General features: G+C 36.8%; 1 protein-coding gene across 3 annotated transcripts; it reads right to left on the minus strand.

The window, feature by feature from the left end:
- Positions 1-313: 313 nt before the first annotated feature.
- LOC121860962 (GTP-binding protein 2-like) lies at positions 314-24,921 on the minus strand. Of its 3 annotated transcripts, none has more exons than XM_042358376.1 (11): positions 24,774-24,921; positions 15,748-16,120; positions 8,591-8,854; positions 7,398-7,622; positions 6,961-7,170; positions 6,650-6,825; positions 6,140-6,308; positions 5,725-5,907; positions 4,685-4,793; positions 3,589-3,776; positions 314-3,435 (listed from the first exon to the last, which is right to left on the minus strand). In XM_042358376.1, exons 2-11 carry the CDS (start codon positions 15,913-15,915, stop codon positions 3,142-3,144), a joined length of 1,986 nt encoding a protein of 661 aa, XP_042214310.1. In that variant the 5' UTR covers positions 15,916-16,120; positions 24,774-24,921; the 3' UTR covers positions 314-3,141. The 3 variants fall into 3 exon arrangements, with proteins under 3 accessions (XP_042214310.1, XP_042214311.1, XP_042214312.1); XM_042358377.1 differs by lacking the exon at positions 24,774-24,921 and adding an exon at positions 18,015-18,562; XM_042358378.1 differs by lacking the exons at positions 15,748-16,120; positions 24,774-24,921 and adding an exon at positions 14,622-14,760.

A 24,921-nucleotide genomic window follows, 5' to 3' on the forward strand; every position in this document is an offset into this window, starting at 1 on the left:
GCATCTCACGGGAGAGTGCCTACCCAAACCCAAGAGTGTTAACAGCTATACTGAAAAATAAAAACCTTCATACAGTAACCGAAAATAAGCTCAAAAGGCTACTCCATAATTTTCCTCATTTTGTCCTTATAAAAAAAAAGTAAAGTTTGTGAAGAATAATTTAACTTAAAACATCTTGAGACACGTACCTTTCTAATCATATTGAAAATTATATCCATTATATGATATGTACAATTTTTCCTTTTATTCCTTTCTGGAAAATTAACTATGGGAATAAAAGATGCGATTATCTCACCAATATAAACAATCTAAATACTGTACATGTTTTATTAACTGGTAAGAAAAAGAGATTATATAAAAGAATACAGTATTTCCATCCTTTTCAAAATGTTGAAAACTATGGGTCATCATCCCCTACTTCTCCCTACATTTTTAGAGAGCACAGTGTACTTATAAACATATATAATTGGCTGACTGTTGTGTACCATTTGATGAAAAGAAAAACTGATTTACACAGAGACCAATGATACAATAATAAATGAGAAGTGACAGACTTAGTGAGCCCTAATTTTATAACCCCTTGGTGTAGTACTGAGCACAGATGGGAATAAAAAATATAGATAAAAGTATGCAGTAGGCAGTTAATTTTCATACTATACTAATGTACTTTTCCCAGCGTTTGGTTGGTAGTAGCTATGTGTGTTACTGCAATATATTTCTGCCTCACCTGTGAAACATTTACACTATACTGTACATCCTATATTCTACAAAGTTTCCATACACTACAATAATCCTTCCTCACTGCACTGGTATTAAACAGGTTTACAAGAAAATTGTACTTTTAACAGAAAATATCCAGCATATACTACCAAAGACATTCAAAGGAAATGTTGTGGCAGTATTTTATTGAACTTTAGTTAAAATTTAGAGTTCTAAATTTTATTCACTATTTAGTCCACACAGATTACAAAAAAATAAAGGAATGAAAACCTTAAATGGTATTAAGAATATGTACTGTATGCCATTTACTAGCCAGTAATAAACTCAAAAAGTTGTTTCACTGTATTTAAAGAATACAGTTACAAGATCATCAGTATATCTGGTTTCTGCCACAAATATGATAACCAGCTAACAGTGTGTTCACTAAGTAAGTCAATCTGGCAGAGATTTTCACCAATAATTAGGTCATACAGCTGGCAATCAAATTGCACACAAATCATCTAATCAATAAAAGTTTGGGTCATGAGATGTTCAATGATTAAGCATTTGACAGTAAACCAACTGGTTGTCTGAGAGCACTGGAATCTATTGCACACCAGATTATAAATTTGCTGCCTCATACAATGCCTTCAATTAGTGATGACTGTGCACAGAGTTGTGTTGCCACATAATAATTTCATGTATTGATCAATACATATGGGGGAGGGGGGAGGCTGTAATGCCCTATACAGTGAACTGATGCAATGTGTCCCTCATCCTCCTAAATCGTAAGTGGGATCAGTCAGTTTCTAAATGTTAAAGAAATGTTTCTATCTTAGTGTGGTAAGATATAAAGCTTTAAGAGATTATATAATGTTTAAACATTAGTCATGGTAAACAGATGTAATAACTTTAAAAAGCAGCTCAGGAACAAGCTGATGAAATTCTGTTCCCAGCACAACAGCTAAAGTTTTATCTCAAGACAAGGTTATGGTCTGTATTTACAAGTCAAGAAATATGGCCAAAACACCTGGGATAAGAGAACAACCCACAACATGGATACACCACTATGTCCTGTGTTTTTAAGTGTATAACATCTTCATTATGTAGTGGCTCTTGACTATTCGACCTTCCTTGCTATGATGGTAGATGGCAAGAACTTCTGTCAGCTAGCTAATTAACTTTTCAGACTGTCGGTGACTTATATCAACTTTACTACACATAAAACAACCAAAATATTGGTATGTACCATTCAGGTCATTATAGTATGATATTCAGACTAAGTTCACAGTACTTCTGTACTTCCTTAAATGATAGTTTGAACACGAATTCCTTGTATCAACATTTGTTTGATCCTACAATTTCAGATGTAAAGTTCAATCACAGGATCAAATAGGGACTTGGATTATTCTCTGGACACAGTAGGATTGGGGTCATTTGGTGGGGACAGGTTGGAGGCACCATTATATGAATAAAGCTGGCTGGCATTATTATGACTTTGTGGGAACATAAGGTGTCACCTAAGAAGGGACATAGTGAAACTAGGATCTCTCTCTAGGGTTATATGGAGCTGTGTTAATCTTAGTGAGTACAGTGGGTTTGAGATCACTTTGTGAGAACAAAGAGCTGGGATCACTCCTCCATGGGGGATCAAATGGAACTGTTGTTACCCTGTGGGCATTACAAGAGCTGGAGCATTCTACTAGTCTGGGCTATACTTCATAGTGCAGATGATGCAATAATTGTGTACTGTATGGGCATACATTTTTTACAAGAAAAGCCTATGGCTAGGCTGATTATAACTGGACATTGTGTACAATATCTCTGCACTATAGGCAATTTCCCAATGATAAGTCGTGTCTACAATAAATTTTCAAAATAGACGGTGGCCAGTTACTGTACTAGAGATACTGCTGTGAATCAAAAGGTGTGCTGTGCTAAGCTAAGCAAACACCACCAGATACAATCTAATCCAATCTAACCTTAACCTTGGTTGTGCTACAATGTTAGATTAGTCCTGATCAGACAGGATGAGGGCAGAATCAATGCTCACATTATACTAATGTCAATGCCCACAAAATAAGTCCATTTTAGGTTATCTGTATGTCCAAATTAACTAAAAAATAAAACAAAATTTTTAAGACATATACACATGACAATACCAGATTTTTCTCGCTAATTTGGATTTAGAGGAGGGGAGTAATAATGCTTTAACGTATATTAAATTTTCTTCTTTCTTAAGGATATTTATGTTTGGCCTGGGTTGTCCCCATTTACTCTTCAAGAGATCTGAGGTGTACACAACTTAAAAATAAGATTTTTCCCAAAAAACTCTCATAATAAATTTAAGTATTTTAAGTTTTTAACACCATTATACCATCTCACTTATTATATACAAGTTTTCAGATACCTCGGTAATCACTCGGTTATACTTCAATCAACTTATCTTATAAGACCATTATAAAGGTCAACATTATCTGGCTCTTCTTCAAACACCTGAATTACCTTTCCTATACCTTTGGTTGATCCTTGCCGGAACAGCAGCCTTGCCCCATTCTGGACTAATTCCGGCTGCCGGAGGAAGCGGAATATCACTGAACCCCGATCATTTGTGTGTAGTCCCCGCGACCCAAGAATCCCCTCAACAACAGCTGTCTGTCTAACATTTCCGATATGGACGGTTGTTTGGAATCCACGACATATACTACTTGAGTGATGGAGAACTTGTGTCCTTGCCTGAAGACATGCAAACCAAGTTTGTAAGATTGAGAAGGAAAATTGCAATAAAGCCAGTTACAAAATATTGATATCTTAACAAACTTATAAAAACATCAGTACAGTAACACTACAAATTAATGTGAAAATACGATGAGAACAAATTCTACTCACCTGAAAGTAGAAACACGCTCTAGGCCTTGCTTCAACACTCATTAACTTCATTCCCTTGCGTAAAGTCAGATCTGGACCTTGTAGTGACAGTGAAGCCGACTGTCCTGCACACACTACTCTGCATGGAACTTTGTTGCGGTGGATTGACCCAATGGTCACTGGGACAAAGCTGCAGTTGTCCATTGGACCTGCCAATAAAACCTCATTTAATATACAAGGAATACTCACTTAATGTCATAGTTGTGTTACTATATTAAAGTGAATCAATGTTATGCAAATGAATTGTTCTTATAATAACTAAAAAATGGAGATTAAGTTCCAAGAATATTTTTTGCAAGACAAAACCTATTTCATACATGAAAATAAAACTTAATATGTATGAAAAATATATTGTAAGTTAGGATAACTAATGTGATAAATATACAGTACAATAAAAAAAAAATTGTACTGTACACGTATTCACAAATGATAATTGTGATACTTGTGAGTGAGGCCTCAGTGGATGTTTATGCTTTTCCCTTCCCTTTATACTATGTTTTTCTCCTTGTTACAACACTACAAAAAATTTAATTTCCTGCACAGTCTCCTTGCATTAATTTAATTACTTCATGGTACCTGTACCTGCAGTGCCTCAGTAAGATCAGACTCCTTTCAACTTTTTTAAGCTTTGTTGTTTGTTAGTATCATTGTCAGAGAAACTTTGATTTCCCATGTTATATATGACAAAATTCTTCAGTTGTTACTAATCTTTGCCCGGGGCTTTCCTTCATTAGGATATTTTTTCTTCAAATTATCATTGATTTTTTTCTATATCTTTACAGCTTGTCTTTAAAGTGCCCATTTATTTATTTATTTCTGTTTTTAAATGAGGAACTGTGCACTGCAAAGTATTGTGGTCATGTCTTGGTAAACTGGAATCAGATCCTACATACGGTATATAGCTAATGTAGTCAAGGGATGTTAGGGGTGTATAATTCCACTTCTTACCTGAAGTGTTTTTTTCCAAGGGAAATTTTTTACCCCTCCCTCCCTCCCCCACCACAAACACACATAACTCATCATCATCTTTCAGTGTTACACAACTTATTGATCTTACCAAGTAGTAATGTTGCTCCCTGCATAATGACACCTTTAGTAAGCAGGCCTCCTACAACTATGCTGTGGTCTACATGGAACACCTCATCTATCTGAAACTCTGCTGGCTCCTGCAAGACATCCACATATTTGCATTAATTCTCTGTCTGTTTACCAGTGTTAGTGAATGAACTAGATAGAAAAAATTTGGTTCTGAACTGTTCAAATGATCTACCAGTCAATCTTGTCAATAAGTAACTTATACTTGAGATTTATCTATATAGCTGTATTTCTCCAGCACAATTTATCTACAACAAATAAAGACCTAATTTATTATTTTGCAACAGAAAGCTAAATACAGTACTGTACAGTACATACACTTTAATAAACAGCAATGCCCTCAATAGTTACTGTTAACCTTGAAATGGTAAACAATACTACCAGACAAAATCTGATTTACAAACAAGTGAAGTAAGGCACATTGTTTCTCATCTGTTGCTCCTATTACATACAAGACATCACCTAGATCATCTTGACTAAATGCTGTGAATACTGTTTCCTAAAATACTGGCCAAACTTGCTAAATCTAGACATGAAGGCAGTGCGTAACAGAGACGTGACCGACCGCCCAAGTGGCAAACGAGCCGATCATTTGGTGAAGAGGATAAAAGTAAAAGTAATGCAACATCTTATCAACTCCCCTAAAAATCAATCCAAGGGGCCAACCCACCACAAACGAAGACTGAAAATAGTTAGGCCAAAAATGTGGGTCCAATGGGAGACGTCAGCTCGCACACAGTGAACAACAAATGTACTGAACTAATTATCAAAGACCTTTCAGCATATTATGATAGATATAAAATTTGGGTAATTGATTAAAGGAAGAAATTAACCTTATCTATTCTATATTAATCAAGTGTATGAGCTCCATTACCATAAAGACACAAAATTTACCCAAAAAATACAAATTTTAACCCTAACAGGAGAGAAAACCTCCTCCTCCTCCAAGAAAAACAATGTAAAAGAGTTAACAAATTTACTGCAAGTTCACAACTACTATACCTGTTCCAGTTTCTCTCGCTCTTTGTTGCTTATTCTGGGTGGCAACACAAACAGGAACTTTTTAAGTAGAGTAAGCCCATCCCCAGTGACACTTGAGGCACAGAATATGGGCACTATGTTATTATCCAACTGGTTGCTGCCAGCTGTGATGGCATCGTCCTCATTTTGAATAATCAATGGCACCTGCAAAATGTTAAGATCTTGTGCTCATTCATTTCCTTTGTCTATTCTAACTTTTTGTCACTCAAAAGGAGCAAATTATCCCAAACAATATTTTCAACATTCAGCAACATTACTTCAACTATAAATAATTCCAATGATGGTAATATGTAACTGCTAAAATTACAGAAACATTATTCTTGCCTAACTTGGGATGAACAGTTGGACACCACAGGAAAACTATCCAATTTCCTACCCGTTTGTATCCTGGTTGTGTGAGAAATTGCTTGAGATCATTAATTGTTCTCTGGATCTGCTGAGGTGATGCAATATCAGTTTTGGTGACAACAATAACAATGGGCACATCCAGAGCCCGAGCAAGACTGAGGTGCTCCTCGGTCATCGGCGCCACGCCCGAAAATGCACTGTAGAATACAGATTATCACATAAGAAATTCATCACACAATTATTAATACAGATCATAAAGTTCATATCTTTTAGCACAGTTTTTATTAATACAAAAAATAAAAATCATCTACTTATTAGTCTTCCTTTAGTATATTTCCAACAGGAGGTCAACAGGTTCACCATGTCTTGTAAAAAGCTGCAATACCCCAAGAGCATGAACTAGAGTAGCTTATGGTTATGATACAGCAGAAAGACTGAAAAAATTTCACCAAATAAAGATAATCTGTTTTTGCTCCTGGTTCCAGCTACCCTGCAAAAATAAAGTCAAGTAAGTAATAATGGATTAATTATGTCTTACCTTACTACTAGAACAGCATAATGTGGAGAATAGCCAGACAGTCCAAATACAGTTGTTTTCAAATATTTCTGATCTCCAGCAAGGTCTATGAAGTTGATTATTTTGATGGACTGACTGCAGATATCCTCATCATCATAGTCTCGACTTCTGGTACATGTCTGGTCGATCACATTACCCTGTACAGACCCCAAAAGTCAATGTCTAACCAGTTTCCATTGTTAATAACTATACTGTACAGTACGTATTAGCAAATGTCGAGTCATATACAATGATAGATAAATTATAAAATAATTGGGTACTATTGCACAAACCTGAGAGTCAAAACCCATCAGCTGCAGAGATATAGATGAAGTTTTCCCTGAACAAACTTCATGTCGGTGACGAAATACATTGAGTCTAGCACAGCCTCGGCCATTGTCCAGCTCCCCACGTGTCAAAACTCCCAGTAGTGTGGACTTGCCCACGTCAGAGTTTCCCAGCACTGCTATTCTTAGCTCTATACTATACTGATCATCAGGTACCTGACAAAAATTTTACATAGCTCTAATTTAATACATATACAGTAAATACAGTACAGTACTGTACATATATCATTGTTTCAATTTGAATGAAATCTAAACTACCGGTAAGCCTCTGTACTGAGTACTGTAGTAGTAAACAAAAGTAAATGATTAAGACCAAGAATACAATAAAATAATAGCTTGTTAAGTTCAAAATGTTTCATACAACACCACACCTGTTAACACACCTTTCTGACTAGAACCTCCGCAGCCTTGCGTGTCTGCCCATTGTGACCCGATATGGTTTTCTCACGTATTACTGTTAGTGACGCCCCAAGCTGTTTGGCCATGCGACGTAGCGTCTTCATTGAGGCTTCCAGCTCCTCTTGTGTTAGACCGAGGAGGATCCCAGAATCCTCAACCCCAATCTCATATATGGCTTCTCCTAACCCCTCTCGTAATCTCCATTGCATCTGAAAGTAAATGATGAGCTTTTTCAACACTAACTGAAAACCAACCATCATACAGTACAATATTCTAATCAAATTCTCAAGATGTACAGGGTTCCAAAGATTACAAGCATTTTATGAATACACTTACAATATATTGGACAAGATTTTAGTTTACCCTACAGAGTTTTTCTGAGTCACTGTAACAAGTTTGCTTACAAAGACCTATGGACTAGATGCAAATATTAGTCCTGTACTGTACCAACCATGTCAACCACTGTATATATTAAGCCATAATCATATTATTGTGGAGCTGTCAACCAAACACTGTTCCAACATTCTCTGTTCTATATACTATTATTTATCCACTTACAGTATTTGTATATCCTATTACTTGTCCTGCACTTTTGATTATTTTATCTCTCTCTTTAAGCACAAACAAAAGATGCACTTCTTTCAAGATGGTGAAGTTCTTTCCCGTGAATTTACATGTCCACATCTTTTAATGACTTACATTGCCACAGGATATAAATGCGTGTTTGTGAGTTTGTGATACATGAGTACCTGTAGATCACTCCACAAATCCCATTCAAGAATTATTAGAAACAATCCCTAGATCACCTGAAGATTAACCACCCTAATGTTAACCTAACCTACTATACCTTAACCCTTAAACAGCAGCCATCATCAGTAGATGTTAACTGTTGGAACATCAGGAAACATTAATGGATGTTTCATGTTCTTTGCTTTAAATTTCTTGTGCACATGGGGAAACTTTTAGCCACTGTTTAAGGGTTAACCTAACCTATCCTATCTTAGCCAAAATTAACCCCTAGGTAGCATTAAGGTGGTTAATATCCAGGTAAAATAAGCTTGGGGGGGTAAATCTTCAAAGAACAGGCTGACTGTCCAAACAGGTATTAACTGCAAAGACTATAAATGGAGGATAAAAAATAAAACTTATTACAAATAAATACTCCACATCAACCCACCTGAGATACGAGTCTCTTAAATCTTTCATGATTTGGATTGACAAGTTTTAACTTGTACTCAATATTCCCCTCTTGAGGTTCAGATGGCAGCTGGTCAGGAAGTATGGCAACGCTGGGGCCCCTTCTCACGCCCCCCAGGGTTCCCCGACGTCCTTTGTACTGCAGCTCATCATGACTAACATTTCCATTTAGTTCATCGATATCTTGTGTTGTCTCGTTTTCCATGGCTGGATCAAATAAACCGAGAAAGGTATCCATTGTGTCCTGGAAATACATACAATAATAGTGAGGTCCTTTATAAAGAAACAACTGTAATACTGTACTGTATCTTCCAAGGTGAGAATTATAGAGGATACTGTATACCTACAGTAGCTACAGGCATCCCTGTAATGTATTTAAAAGACAGATTTACAAATGGAGAATCTACATTAAAAAAATAATAAAAGTAATGATGTATAAGGAACTACTACTGTACATGTACAGTGAGTTCTGCTATAACGTGTGTTTTGACAACGCGAATTGGTTCTAACGCGATTTATGAATAGAGGAACGACATTTGTATAACGCGAACGCTTGTTTGCTGTAACGCGATTTTTGCTTACTATTTCTCCAATTTTGTGGTATTAACTGTGAATATGGTAAAGAAGAATATCTCCAAGAAGCGTTCTGGTGATCGCATTCCCGGTGATGATCGTAAAAGAAAGGCTATAACCCTTGAAGAGAAGCTCGATGTTATCAACCTCAAAATCACCCTTCTCCCCCAACAAGTTATATTCACATTTTTTCAAGGTAAAGTGTTACATTTACTGTATGATTTCATAATTAGATATAAATGTAACATTTATTTAGACTGTGCTATCCTTTGTGTTAGGCTAACTACTAAATTTTTTTCGATTTCGAGTAGTAATCTGCACCTAACCCTATTTTCTCCATAAGCCCGGTTATTTCTATTATGCGAATTTCTATAACACGATGTTTTACAAGAACACAACTATCGCGTTATAGCAGAACTGACTGTATATGAATAAATCAAGTGTATAGAACTGAAAGTAACATTTAAACAAGGTATGTGGAGTAAATAATTAAATGAATAAAGATGTAATGACAGTAAATAATATAACAAATAAATAGATATAAAGTAAAACATTAAATGTGTATGTGAGTAAAGGAAAAATAAGATTTTTTTTTTTATAGGGCATTAGCCCACCAGGGCACAGGTAATTTTTAATGACCCACATCAAGGCCTGGGGGGGGGGGGAATATAATAAAACAATAATGATGATGATGATGATAATCATAATAATAAAATTAATTAAAAATATATTAAAAAGTGATTTACCGCACGAGTGTAATCAAGCACCTGACTGGTACATCATTTGTGGTCTGAATCATGACTGGCTACAAGGTCAGACATCTGGCCTTGGAATCCACGGAGTCACGATCACTCTCACTATCCCTCACAACTGGTTCAAAACATAACATCAAGTCAAACTTGTTATGTTGTCAGAATATCTACTCCAGAAGACACATTATCATCTTCCCTCAATTAAAGATACTATTCCACCAATTTGCTAAGTCCTAATTTGTTCTTCAATCACTTGAGTACTGAACGGTATATTTTTACATTTAATACTGTTTAGACAAAAGTTAAGAAACACAAGATTGGTTAAATCATATACAATTCCCAGGTAGTGAAACATGAGTAGGGTATACAGCAAAAAACTCAAGGAGACTGTATATCACTGTGGATGAGAGGTTCACCTTGACACAATATAATAGTTGGCTGCACAATTTTTTAACGAGAACAGGTACCCATCTTTAATAATGGTGTGAAAAACCACAGTACTGTACTAAAGGTTACGAGGTAAATGTTGTAGAATGTGCTCAAGGTGGAAGGAGTTGCAGCAAAAATATAAAATTTGAAAAATATTGATACTGAACACTAAGGTGTAGGGGACGAACATTCTTCCAGACTCCCTAATATTCACTGGTAGTTGGGACAGCACTCCTTGGGGTAATGGAGAGAGGAATATGAAGGTTGAATGGAAAAAGAATCGTAAAAACAATAGTAGGAAAACATAATAAAACACTTTGCACTTTATTTTCTTTAGGGATGGAATGGAAACAAAAGGAAGATAAAGAAAAAGGTAAAGGGAAGGTTCTTGAGCAGTGGTTCTTAAACTGGGGGGCACGTGCACCACAAGATTCCAAGGGAGCCACGAGCAGTCAGAGAAAAAAGTCTAGTACACGATTGCTTATCCCTCCCACTCTATAATAACCAATGGTTGCATCAGTAGGTGAGGGTGGGGCATGGGATCTAGGACTTATGCAGAGGGGGGGGCGCAAGGCAAAAAAGTTTAAGAACCACTGATCTAGAGCAATGATGGATTGATCCTGGAATCTGATTTCATAACTAAGATTGCATTAAAAGCTTCATGTTATGTAACTAACTAAGTCTATGGATTAGAGTCCATATTTTTCTCAGAATTAGCTTTCAGGATTAATCAAATGATTAGTTTTATATTCCCACTGCAACCGGAACCCTTGTATTGTGTCCAGACACAAGCATGAGTAGTTTTTAAAAGGAAAAGGGTGGTCAAGCTATCACCATGCCAATACAGCAACTACCTAATCCTCAGTGCCACTCATTTCATAAATGACCCTTGGTAGGAGGGAAGGTAGCTGACCCTTCCATCAACCTTAATTTGGCAGCTCATATCATTTATAGCCATCCTAATATTTGAGGATGGGTGGGAATAAGACCTGCCATTAGAGATGTCAAGAATCCTATTAGAAAGACAAAAATAACCATAAGAACTTCCAAAAGCCACATAGTCAATCAGCATGAATTCTTTCATCTCATACCTTTACTCTTATCCTTTTCGCCACTGATCGTCTCTTTAGCCGCTTGGGCAGTCAGTCAAATCTCTGTTATGCACTGTTGGCAAGTACTGGACATCCACTGGCTCCTGAATGTATCTGAACCTGCTCCAGTGTTGGTCAAGTCTGGTCTTGAAAGAGCTCACACTCAGTGCCATCACAACACTCTCTGGCAGGTTGTTCCAAGAGTTCGCAATTCTCACTCCGAAAAAATTGGCCCTCACAGTTTTCTGGACTTTTGACTTCTTTAACCCTGAGCTGTGACCCCTTGTGGGGCAGGCATCCGCCAGCTCCAGGTATGGACACTCGACTAAGTAGTGCCCTTTGAGATGTTTATATACACCTCAATTAGGTAACCCCTTGCCCTTTTACATATGAAAGTCCTTGCCTATGACAACCCATCTTTTGGTACGGTAGTAAGAATTTCATGAATACACTACAAGTTTAAGAAATGTCATTGACAATGCCACATATCTACATCCTGTTTGTGGCACTTGCATAACTTAACAATTATTCTGAAATATACTTCTCAGACTCCTAACTTCGAACTCCTATTCAGTATGAAACTTTTATGATGAAAGGCTCTTTTACTCTGTTTTGAGTGGATTGCCTCAACTGCAAAAATAAAATGGTGAGAAACACTATTTCTCAATCAAGAAGCAATGACATATTGGCCACAAATTTCAGTCTCATTCTTTGACATAAACCTTGGGCTTGGTCTAAGGCTGACCCAGAAAATAGAAATTTCTCCTTAAGAACGTCTATCATATTCATACTGCACTGACAAGAGTTTCATATACAGATTGTGAGTGAAGATTTCAAGCAAATCAACTTTGTATCTTGACACTTGTATGGTCAGTTCTGTCTCATAAGTGGAGTTCACAGTAGTGATCAGTTGTAGTTTTATTTCCATTCTTCTCCAATGTTAGGCTGGCAATGAATGACGTGAGCCACAGAGGATGGTCAACGGTTATTAATGATGGAATGATCCTGAAATCCAATTGACTACAGAGACTGAACTAAGTTTAAATTAACGCTTATTGACAACACTTCCTGAAATACTATACAGTATTAGCAAAATTATCAACACATATCTGCCATAATTATAACAATACCCGTATACAATATTACCACACCAATACAGTATATTTAAGAATTTTCGATTATAAAATCTAAATGTGTAAATATGAATCTATTGGCTGTAGACATAGAGTAATATCTATATATTTGTTATAGTACTTTACGATGTTGCACTCCTCACCCCAAAAATTGTGACCAAGTCCCAGGTTACTGATATGACTTACTTTCTGCCTCATTTACACACAATTGCAGGGTCTCAATTATTTTTCTTCTTTGACTATACAACATAATTTTATATAATAACTCACTCTTGATTTTTTTGTTTTTTTTCCATTTTTATATTTATTTTTGGTTCAATTTATTTTCATCCTCCAAGCCCTGATGTGGGTTGGTGACCTGTGCTCGGATGGACTAATACCCATAAAAAAGAAAGAAAAACAGCAAAGTGAAGAAATTGTTTTACTGTAGAGAAGATAAATTCTTTTATTACCTATTGAAAAACTCCTAAATGGGAAGGAATTAGTTTTTTATACTAGTACATACGTGTTAGTCATGATAACTTGATGGTAGCTGTAGGGTACAACCCGAGGAGGGGGGGGGGGTTCCCCTCACTGTTCACCACTGCAAACCTAAGGCACCAGCCCAGAAAATGAACAAGACCAGGGAATGGGCACAGCTTTGCTGAAGCAAATTTTAACCTAACAAAAAACTGTTTCCATTTTGGGGGCCTTCCATGGCAAGAAATCATATATCTTCTGCAGAATAATTTCCTCTCTGGTTAAGTATACTGTATATATTACGTCAATATTTTACAAATATGTTGCTCTGAATCAGTGTAGTTGAAGAGTGATTTTTATTTGTATCTTAAGAGATAAAACACTTTCTTCTGCCTAACGTCACACACCACAACACTTGACTTCATCACCTACACACCTACTAATTACCCAAATGTACCCAAATGCAGCCGCAATGAAGTCAAATAATGGTCCTACATGAATAAATCGGGTTACCAATCACTTCTCGACTAGTATTTGGTGTCACAAAGTAAAAAAAAATTGGAAAACGTAATTTAATTTGAGTTAATAGATCGCGTGCATGTACCGAGGGAGCGAGTAATTACCCAAATGTAGCCGCAATGACGTCAAATAACGGTCCTACATGAATAAATTGGACTGCCAATCACTTCTCGACTGGTATTTGGTGTCACGAAGTCACAAAAAATTGGTAAACTTAATTTAATCTGAGTTAATAGATCAAGTGCATGTACCTAACCTAACCTAACCTAACCTAACACAACTCAGATTAAATTAAGTTTACCAATTTTTTGTGACTTTATGACATCAAATAATAATCGAGAAGTGATTCACAGCCCGATTTACGCTTGTACGACCATCATTTGACTTCATTGCAACTACATTTGGCTACATTTGGGTAATTACTCGCTCCCTCGGTACATGCACGCAATCTATTAACTCAGATTAAAGTAAGTTTTCCAATTTTTTGTGACTTTGTGACACCAAATACTAGTCGAGAAGTCATTTGCAGTCCGATTTATTCATGTAGGACCATTATTTGACTTCATTGCGGCTACATTTTGCTACATTTGGGTAATTAGTCAGACCGCCTACACACCTCACTCTAACAACCCAAAATGATTTTCACAAATCAGTGAAACATTCCTTATGGAAGATCAACTGTAAGACTATCACCTCTTCTGTATCTTTAATTTTCTCTAAAAGTGTCAAAAAATGAAGACTGAGGCTCTAGATGTTAGTTTAGATATTCAGATATTGATGAAACAAAGGCACAAGTTACTAAAGGTACCCTAAATTCATCATTGGTGTGCTCCTAAGACACATATTTGTTGGTTATTGGTAAGGCTGAATCTACTTAAGGTGAACAAGATAAACAAGTGACTACACCACCTACATTATTGCTCAACCAAATGTATCTCTCTAGGCGATGTACGCCCTTGAGCACTCCAATCATCGGGTGCAGTTTTGAATAAAGAATCAAATTGTCAAATCATTCATAATATCAATCTGGATTTTGAACATACACGTTTACTCACCGTAATGTATACATATATAGAAAACTGAACATTAAAGAGCCAGTGAAAGGTTTTAAGAGTTGACCGCCCACTTCCCTCCACAGTGTTTACAAACCAACTAAGACCAGCACCAGCTGTTGAGAGACTCCCACTCAGGTATTTGTGCCAAATCTCCAAAGAAACTCTTAATATTTATCAACTCCACCTAAAAATCATCAAACCTTACAAGATAATTTTACATCAATTGAATATACGTCTATTAAACTACTCACAAATATTAAGATTTGTTTTATCTGGAACAGAGAAAATGACGTTTGGCATACTGCATTTACGTCATGGATTGCGCACGCCCAAGTAATGTTTTTTAATCTTTATTTTCTCTGGTGCATAAGCCTCACCACAATAACTTCCAATTTTACTAGGGAATGTAATGAATAACATGCACTAAAGGAGGATAGTCTGTTTCTTGTCCATTCTTTTGACAAGCCAGCATTTATTAATATAAATTTACACTGCTGTAGTGACAAGTTATATAATATAATCAGTGAGTTTGGCTTCATGTTTGACGTCACTGTAAACACCACAGACGGACAGACAGACACTCAAATATCAATGCATTTATAAAACACATGCGCGCACACTCGTGAAAAAGTCATGCACATACAGTACATAAAGTGTTACACAGGTTCAAACACACTCAGTCATACTGTAACCGTCGCGTTAAAATACACGTGATGTAGCCCACTTTAAACATCTACTGACATAAACACATTAAAATAAACAAGTCAATATATACAAGAGTAATATTCAGTAAACTAATTCTGTACATATAAAATAACACCAAATTATTGTAAAGGAAAGATGGATGTGTAAGAATGATTCAGAATATTTCAGCATGCATTAGTTATTACCTGGTGGTTGTGTACAATGGTAGAAAAGGAGATTAAGTAATTAATACACAAGGAAATGAGAAACTGCGTGAATCAACAAGTTGTCATTAAATAGCTTCTTGAACTTTGAGTGGATGGATGGTATGACCTCTAGGGTATGTTTGTGTCTTTGTTGTTTGTACGTTTATAGCTGTTTTCATTAGTTTATCAAAGAGTAAAATATAAGCCAGTCTATTGGACAAATTAAAATAACATACCTCTTTTGTTTTCTTGGCATTCTCTTCTGGATTTTGTGAAACATTTTCCTTCTGTTGTTGTTTCTTGTGTTTCTTGTTCTTTTTGTCTTTTTTGTTCTTGTTAAGTTGTGGTTCATCAGGCCCGAACAAACTGACAATTCCCGTCTCGTCCCCTCCCACTTGCGACATTCTTGCTTCCTCCTCCACAACCGCTACTGGGTCGTTCACGTTCGCTGGTTATCTACAGTCAATATCAATCTACGTTCTGCGGTCGTCTGTGTACTGTAGTCGTGAGGGTGACTCAAATTTATAACTCACTTCCTGAGGCAGGGGGTGAAAATCGCAACCTTAATTACTATTTACTGATGACCTCCCCTTTTAAGATCAACAACCACTGAAAAATATAAGAAACGCATTTATTTAGTAATAGTCACAACACTGTCTGGATACATAATTTTATACACATGCTGACTTGGTTAAAATACCGACAATACTGAAGTAAATAATCTTTTGTTGTCATGCACAGGTCTGACCCCAGCAGAGACCTTGTGCTTCCTAAGCGACGGAGTACAGTACAGTTTATTATAATATGAACTCGTAATATACCTTACTGAAAAAAACTTGGAACACTTAAGTTGTGTAGCTTCTCTATCCATTACAAATGATGTAGCTATGCACCTAATATCAAACCATCTACACTAACACCAACCATCACTTTACAAAGGACATATTTAGCAGATTATTCCCTCAGTTTATCGTAAAATACTTCTTGTTTGCAGTAAACCAAATGAGCATTACACAAAATGTCTTGTCGTTTTTTTTCAATTTATTAGTCAACTATCATTTTTTGTATACTTAATATTGTATACGTGTACAGATTACTTAGCCTTATTTACTTTAAATAATATAACGTGCTACATTTTGTTGCATAGCTACAACTCTTAGAAACTGTATCTGTATTCCAAAATAAAGTAAAATTTATGAGAAAAAAATAGTAAAGCTGATTGTGGGCCGATGACCTGTGCCCGTGTGGGCCATTCCCCGTATAAAAAAAATCGTGTTAAATGTCATGAAAAAGGCTATGTTAAGCCACTACTGGCCCTAGGTCGCAATCTACAGATCATACTATAGACAATAACACCATATACAATACCTGCCACACACGCAGATTCTACAGTACATGCCGATTCTACCACACGCAAGGGTGCCATCTATAGATTCTACCGTACACAAGACCGCCATCTATAGATTTTACTAGGCACAAGAATACCATCTACTGTACAATATCTATCATGCACACAATAACACCATCTTCGGAAGCAACCTTCTTAATCAAGTACAAGGGCGTCGTGTGAACGTTAATCCAGCTTCATAATGTAAGCTTGAGTCTAAACGGATGGACTTAATAATATCATGGTACGTTCGCTCAACGTATATTATAGAATATGGGGAGTTATGAACTTAGGCTACTGCAATATATAAACAAGTATGTAAACTGTTAGGCTAGGGCTATGTATACAGGTGTGTAAACTGTTAAAGTTCAGGTATAAATAAGCGTGTAAACTGTGTAAGGTTACGCTATGTATAAACAGATAATGTAAAATGTTAGGATAACAAATATCGACAGGCAAGTGTAAACTGTTAGGCTGCACTATGTATAAAGAGGTAAGTGTAAACTGTCAGTAAGGCTATAGTTGTTCTTCTCAATGATTGTCACGAAATGAGGAAATATATAATTTCAATGTTAAAACAGGATTTACAAGCCAATCATAACCACCAAAATATTCACCACTAAATATCCATTTCTAAACTTAAGTAGCAAAATGTAAAACAAAAGAAATAAATAGTTCACTCAGCAATTGGAAGTTCACGTTTACCTTTACTACTATGCAATACCATTTCCCACACATTTTTCCAAGGATAAATTAAGGGAATATTAAATGAAATATTTGACTAGTGGTTTAAGAAAACAAAATCCTTTATACAACAACATTTACAATTACGACGGGGTGACTTGTTACAGATGTTATGATAGTACGGTAGAGTAAAGTGTTCACAGTTCACTTGGACGTCATATCCAACAAGTCAGCTGAAATGGTATCCATAAGGAACATTCAGTTACGTTAACATTTATCTTGTATTTGCAGCATATTCATATGATCTATTCGCTTGAGGTAAACACTGAAATACACTTGTCAATTAGACGTATTGTTAAGAGTTAAGAAGAAGAAAGTCTATCTTACAAGACACAGTGCACAGGACATAAGGGTTATTCTGATCACACTTACTGATGGTATCTTGAAGAAAGCCAATAAGTACCAGTGAAGGGGTGAGAAAGTTCACAAGTGGAGACTCAACAGGTCGCTGTGAAGTCAGAACAACAACTCTGGCCGCGTCATTTTGCCGCGAAGCCCAGCAGATGTAAATAGACCCTCAGCACCTCGCCAAAACTTCTTCCCGTCAGCTTGGCACTTCTTTATACTTCGTGTCGTACTTTAACACCACTCTTCTCTTTTTAACATGCAACTAATTGTTTTGCTATTATTATTTTTTTTGCACACTGCTTGCAACTGATGACCATTTAGAATCAACAAGATGTATGGCTGGGTTAACATCTCGAAGACGAACACTACCCTCAAAGGCATTCTTGCAGCAACTTTGTTCCCAAGAGGTGCCAGCTGCCAGGTGCCAGAAGTCAGGTAGTGTACCAGTGACACGTGCAAGTGTCCCTCTGGCCACAACACCTCAATGTTTGGGGGACGCTATTTTGTCAAACGAACCCAATGGCCTCGGTTGGCCGGTGTCTTACTTGAGTTCGTTCAAAGGAGTGTTAGTTACAAGACTAGCGAGGTCATCTTAAAATTATATCTAGCGCTTGTGAGACCTCACCTGGATTACGCAGTTCAGTTCTGGTCACCGTATTACAGAATGGATATAGAATCCTTGGAAAGAATCCAGAGGAGAATGACAAGACTAATCCCGGGCATCAAGAACCTGAGTACAGAGACAGGATAAAGCATCTTAATTTGCACTCCTTCGAGAGACGTAGAGTGAGGGGCGACATGATAGAGGTGTATAAATGGAAGTCAGGGTTAAACAAAGGGGACATTACAAAGGTACTCAAACTATCCAACCAGGAGCGAACCGGTAACAATGTTTTTGGAATCTACTTAGCCACAGACTACCTCAAAGAAAATGGAGGTGGGGTGATATTCTGTGACTCTCAAAGTGCTTTGAAATCAATGAACAGCCCATCAGGCTCTATGTCTAAAGTTGTATGTGATATTAAAAGGAATGTGATAACTGCCAATGAGAACAACTTTCGTATCGAATTTGTGTGGATTCCGTCCCATGTTGGAATCAGGTATCGTGACCGTGCTGATAGGCTGGCCAATGAGGCATGTAAGAAAGAAAATGTTGACCGTGACCTTGGCCTGTCCAATGCTGTAATTAAAAACATTCAAGTCAGAATCATGAACTCTGATCTAGAAGAAGTGAGAAATGCAGAGAGACCTGACAGTTGTAGCATTAGTAAATATGACAAATTTTGTGACAAGAGGTACCGGTATGGCCAGCATAAGGACAGAACCAGACAATGTGATGTAGTCGTGGCCAGAATTAGGCTAGGATACAGACACATCTGGCAAGTTAGTAACGCTGTACCCATACCGGAACACTCAACATGTAAACTTTGTGATAAACCTTTAAAGCATACACTTGAACACTATATTATTGAATGTGACACTCAAAGACTTCAGGCCACCTGACTTATTGTATCTTGAACTATGTAATTACTTCATTGAATCAGGTGTGCTTGAGGACATTCTTGCTGTTTATCCCAAGTTTGCTAGCCCACACTGATTAGTCTTCAATTAGAATATGACTCCAATGTATGTGATCCACTGACCTATATATACTGCTAATGAATATGATGTATTTCCTTCTTTGTGTACGAACCTCTGTCCTGCATGGCAGTGAACAGTGGCATTACCCACATGTATCTGACCTATATATAGTGTCAATGAATATGATGCATTCTTTGTGTACGAACCTCTGTCCTGTATGGCAGTAAAGAGTGACATTACCCACATGAATTTGACCGACGTATGTGTATGTATGTGTGCATATGTGTATATAGATGTACATGTATATGTGTATGTATATATGTATGTGTGTGTGTACATATATGTATATGTACTGTCAATGAATATGATGCATCTCTTTGTGTACGAACCTCTGTCCTGCATGGCAGTGAACAGTGACATTACCCATATGAATCTGACCTCTATACACTTATAGCTGTTAATGAATATGATGTATTTCTTTGTGTATGAACCTCTGTCCTGCGTGGCAGTGAGAAGTGATACCACCCTCAGTGTCAAGACCTGACTGAATTACTCAGAATAGGCAAACTGTACTACAAGCTTTGTCAATAAATTTGTTAAACTAACTAAAATGTTTTTAAATTAGACAAATTTAGATTTCGGCGTGAAATAGGTAAACACTGGTTTGGAAACAGAGTAGTGGATGAATGGAACAAGTTACCAAATATCATTATTAACTCGAATACGCTGGATAGCTTCAAACATAGGTTGGATGCTTAAATGAGCAATAGGGGTTGGGTATAAACGGGACTGCCCAGTATGGGTCAATAGGCCCGCTGCAGTTTCCTCCATTCTTATGTTCTTATGTTCCTAAATTAGTCGATAATTTGTTTTCTCGAAAATTTTCGGGATGGCGGCCCATGGTACCATAGGTGTGGAAAGGAATTACTGACTTAAGTAAATTGAATCATCTGGCATCTATTATAAAGGTTCCCCTAAAGTCGAAGATGACGGCAGCTACTGTGTTACTGAAGCTGTCGAGAAGCAACATGACCAACACGACGGAGGACGCAACACTAAACCTGGTGGTGTTGACTACAATAGCTCTCTCTCTCTCTCTCTCTAGATTCAATGATGATATTAATATTGAAGCGTCACTCATCTCCTCAGATACCTGTGTGTGGTAAGTTGAGGTTTATTAACCGTCAAACGGATCACGTGAAAATTGCACCCCACCCCCTGAGTTTACTTCACACAGTGATTAATCAATCTTGTGTAACTTGACCAAGCCTAATCTGACCAGGTAGCGTTAGTGTTTAATCATCAGATGAAATAAGCCGGGGGTAGAGAGCTAATCTTCATGTGATTCCATTCAGACTTAGTTGTATTTATTAAATATCGTTTATCTTCATTTCTGGTACTAGGGGTGTACCGATCTCAGCATCACATCCGTGTTCCGTATCACAGGTTCCTGGCCACCCAGATACTGTACTATGAACAACATTGATACCCACGCAAATTCCCCCAAGACAAAATACCCCCGGACCAAACCCCATCATTTAAATTGCAAAGTAATGCAAAATACCCCATTTTTATATATTAGTGTTAGTCGAGGTTAAGTTTGGTTTTTATCCTAGAGAGATTTTGTCCTACACATGAACACTGTACAAATATAACACGGACTTATTCATGGCGTCATCAGGGGCAACAACTGAGGTAGTCATACTAGTGTGAAGGTGCAGCGAGTGACTGTAACCTAAGGAATAGCTCCCACTGTCATATAATTATTATTATTATCAGTATAGGATGAGTCACTGATAGTGTTACCACGAAAACATTACTCTATGTTGTCTTGACTTAACTGTTAACAATGTGATTTTTACCTTAGACAACGACCGAGGAAATGCTCATGTCAGCATTATCATTAAACCTCTATCTTTATGTCTGAATTAAATAGAAAATTTGAATTCTGATATTGGTCGAGGCATGACGTGATACTAATAATATGAAGACAAGAACTTCCCCCTTTCTCGCGTCACTTCTTCGAAATGAACTATGGGACTCAGCAAACAGCAGCCTAGCAACAAGGCTTATGAAACGGGAGGAGGACGTGCAGGTGTTGTTAAAAACGGTTTGAACGGTTAAAAGTGGAGTACGCGGCGTGACCTTGACTAGCCCGTGGTAACAGGCGCAACAACAAAGGTTATCTGTAACAGCCAATTTAACATGAGCATATTTCTCTAGAATAACTAACTTTTCATAACCTATTGCCCACTAAGCCAAAAATATATAAAATCAATTGGCTATATGAAACATAATGTTTTATCTTCGGCCAGTAACGATGCACGTACAGTATGTTGCCTCCTTCCCGCCCAGCAGATGGGTTGCCAAGTGAATATTCCTCGTGACTAAAGATGTAAGAACGCAGCTAACTGATGAAATTAAAACCAAAACATAAGTACGATATAAAAAAACAATAAAAAATATACTGCGACTATCTAAACTTATCTCAATCTTATTTAACATCAGATAGAAGACAAAATTAATTTAGAAAATCTTATCAAAATCATTTCCTTCCTTAATTTCACTTCCTAACAGTTCCAAAGTTACAGCTTCTGTTACGATAAATAATGAACCTTTGTGAATCTGCACCCTGGCGATAGGATTTGAAAGCTTAGAGAAACGCATTTAATCAAGGTACATTCATTCACGTGTGTATTATAGCAGTCAGGCAGAAACTTCTCTAAAATTAACGGATCACCTGAAAATTGGGGGTTTGGTTAACTTAGTGCTAGGTTAACATAAGATTTAGTTAGCATTTGATTAGGTTAGCGTTAGGTTGGGTTAGTGTTTGGTCAGGTTAGATTAGGCTAGCGTTTGGTCAGGTTAGATTAGGCTAGCGTTTGGTCAGGTTAGGTTAGCATTAGGTTAGGTTAACATTGGGTTAGGTTTGCATTGGATTAAATTAGCGTTTGGTCAGGTTAGGCTAGAGTTAGGGTAGTTAATCTTAACTGTGAAATTAACTGGTGAGGCTAATCATATCGTGAGATAAACAAACATGCTGATCTGTGAAAATCTGGGTGAGTGAGTCAGTACACCACATATGTTTGAACTACGCAGCTGATGATTGCCAACAACACGAACGCCATTAAAACTTATATCAATGTATAAATAAAAACATGGTTAAATAATATCATAACAAGTATAAATGTAAGTTCGTCCTTTGTGTATAAAAATAAACTGTGTAAAGTTTAAATCGTCCACCAACAAACACATTAAGTAAACGAGATCACCCTGGTGTTGAAATATTAAAGGAACAAATATGTTATTGGGATCACGTGATGCTTAGCCCCCTCAGCTTCTTTCATCTGAAGAGTAGTCCCTTAGCTTTTTTTCACACGAACATTAGCCCCAGCTTCTTACACCCGAACTTAGCCCCTGCTTCTTTGACCCGAACAATAGCCCCCAGTTTCTTTTACCTAAAGATTAGCCACAAACTTCTCACCTGAAGATTAACCCACCCGTTTCTCTCACCTGAAAATTAGCAGTTGGCCTACGCTAAAACAAACTAATACAAGTTATTTGAAAATGACTTCACACACACACACATAATGGATGGAACAATAGACCATTCATACAGACACGGGCCACTCGAGGCATGGAAAGGAAATTTTTATAACTCCCGGAAAACCTGAAGAATAGCCCCCTAGCTTATTTCACCTACTGATTAACTATCGTATAGCTCGTAAAGTAAAATTAGATTACGTTAGAATAAGTTACGTAAGGTTAAGTTCGTGTTAAGTTAGATTAGATTATGTTATGTTAGCGTCATTAGATTAGATTATGTTATGCTAGCGTCATTAGATTAGATTATGTTATGTTAGCGTTGTTAGATTAGATTAGGTTATGTTAGCGTCATTAGATTAGATTAGGTTATGTTAGCGTTGTTAGATTAGATTAGGTTATGTTAGCGTTGTTAGATTAGATTAGGTTATGTTAGCGTTGTTAGATTAGATTAGGTTATGTTAGCGTTGTTAGATTAGATTAGGTTATGTTAGCACTGTTAGATTAGATTAGGTTATGTTAGCGTTGTTAGATTATGTTAGACTGTTAAGTTTAAGTTAGTTAGGGTATGATAGGTTAGTATTAGGGTAGTAAGTCTTTAGGTGAAATAAGCTAGGGGCAAATCTTCAGGTGATGTTATTTTTTTATGCCGTTAATTCAGGATAACGCGTATATAATAAATCTCAGTAGTCTCACAGCAATGTCTACGGCGCAGACTCTACGCCATTTTGGACGCTCTTGTGCTGTAGGCGTAGCTCGTCACGATAGATAGATAGATAGATACACTGTATGTATTCAGTGAAATTCTCATACAAGATAATAGTGTCAGTATATGTAAAAACAATGCAGTTATAAAACAAATATGGAGAGTAAGGATGTTGGAGGGAAGCGGACGCTGGGTTTACCCATTATTTAGCAAGAGTCAGTCACGCGCAGTATTGACCAACCTCAGCCTATTGTTCACGATCCTTGGACAACGTTAAAAATTCACCACGAACAAGACCGCGAAAACACATAGACGAAATAAATATATCCAAAATGGACATGAACTCTGATCGCTAAATGAGATAAGAGTCTTCTACTTTCTGAGAGAGAGAAAGGATAATGTTCGTGATAAAGGATTCCTTTAACGCTGGCTATCTTACACTATTTATCCACAACCTCGCTCGGATCCTCTAAGATTATTTAGTGAAATATTGTCTCTGTTACGCGTCAACATATTTAGTAGGTTTTCAATGGAGTTTTGACAATATCTTTGCCAACATGAATGCTGTCTTTGTTTAAGCGATTCACGTACACATATCTTTACTGTAGCGGAATATTTGACTTGTGAACCTTTGAGAATGAGTCTAGAAATATTTGTCAGGAGTCGTTATTAAGTTAAAATTAAAAATAAAACAAAATTATATCTAAAAAATTATGGTTTTAATTTGATGTTCATGATGGAAAAAAATTAGGGAAGATTTTGGGGTTTTTTATGTAAACCAGTTTTTTGTTATTAGAAATTCTGAAATTTTAAATAATCTTACATAATCAAGGTCTAGGATTAAATTAGCATAATTTAATGCTATAGTTGTGAATCTTCCCCAGTACTAAAGGTTAATAGCAATCAAAATAGTAAAGTAAGAAGAGTAAAGGATGGAAATTGGCAACTCTTACCTGATAACCAGAGGCAACAGCCACGAAGATTTTTATCTTAAGACATTTTTGTATTCGAACTGTTTAATTGTCGCTATAAGTAGCTGTACAAAACTTATCACGCCACGATCACTACTTAACATTATACTGTTCAGAAGATTAGTGTCAA

This window comes from Homarus americanus, unplaced genomic scaffold, assembly GCF_018991925.1.
Source record: "Homarus americanus isolate GMGI-L3 unplaced genomic scaffold, GMGI_Hamer_2.0 scaffold52806, whole genome shotgun sequence".
NCBI lineage: Eukaryota > Metazoa > Arthropoda > Malacostraca > Decapoda > Nephropidae > Homarus > Homarus americanus.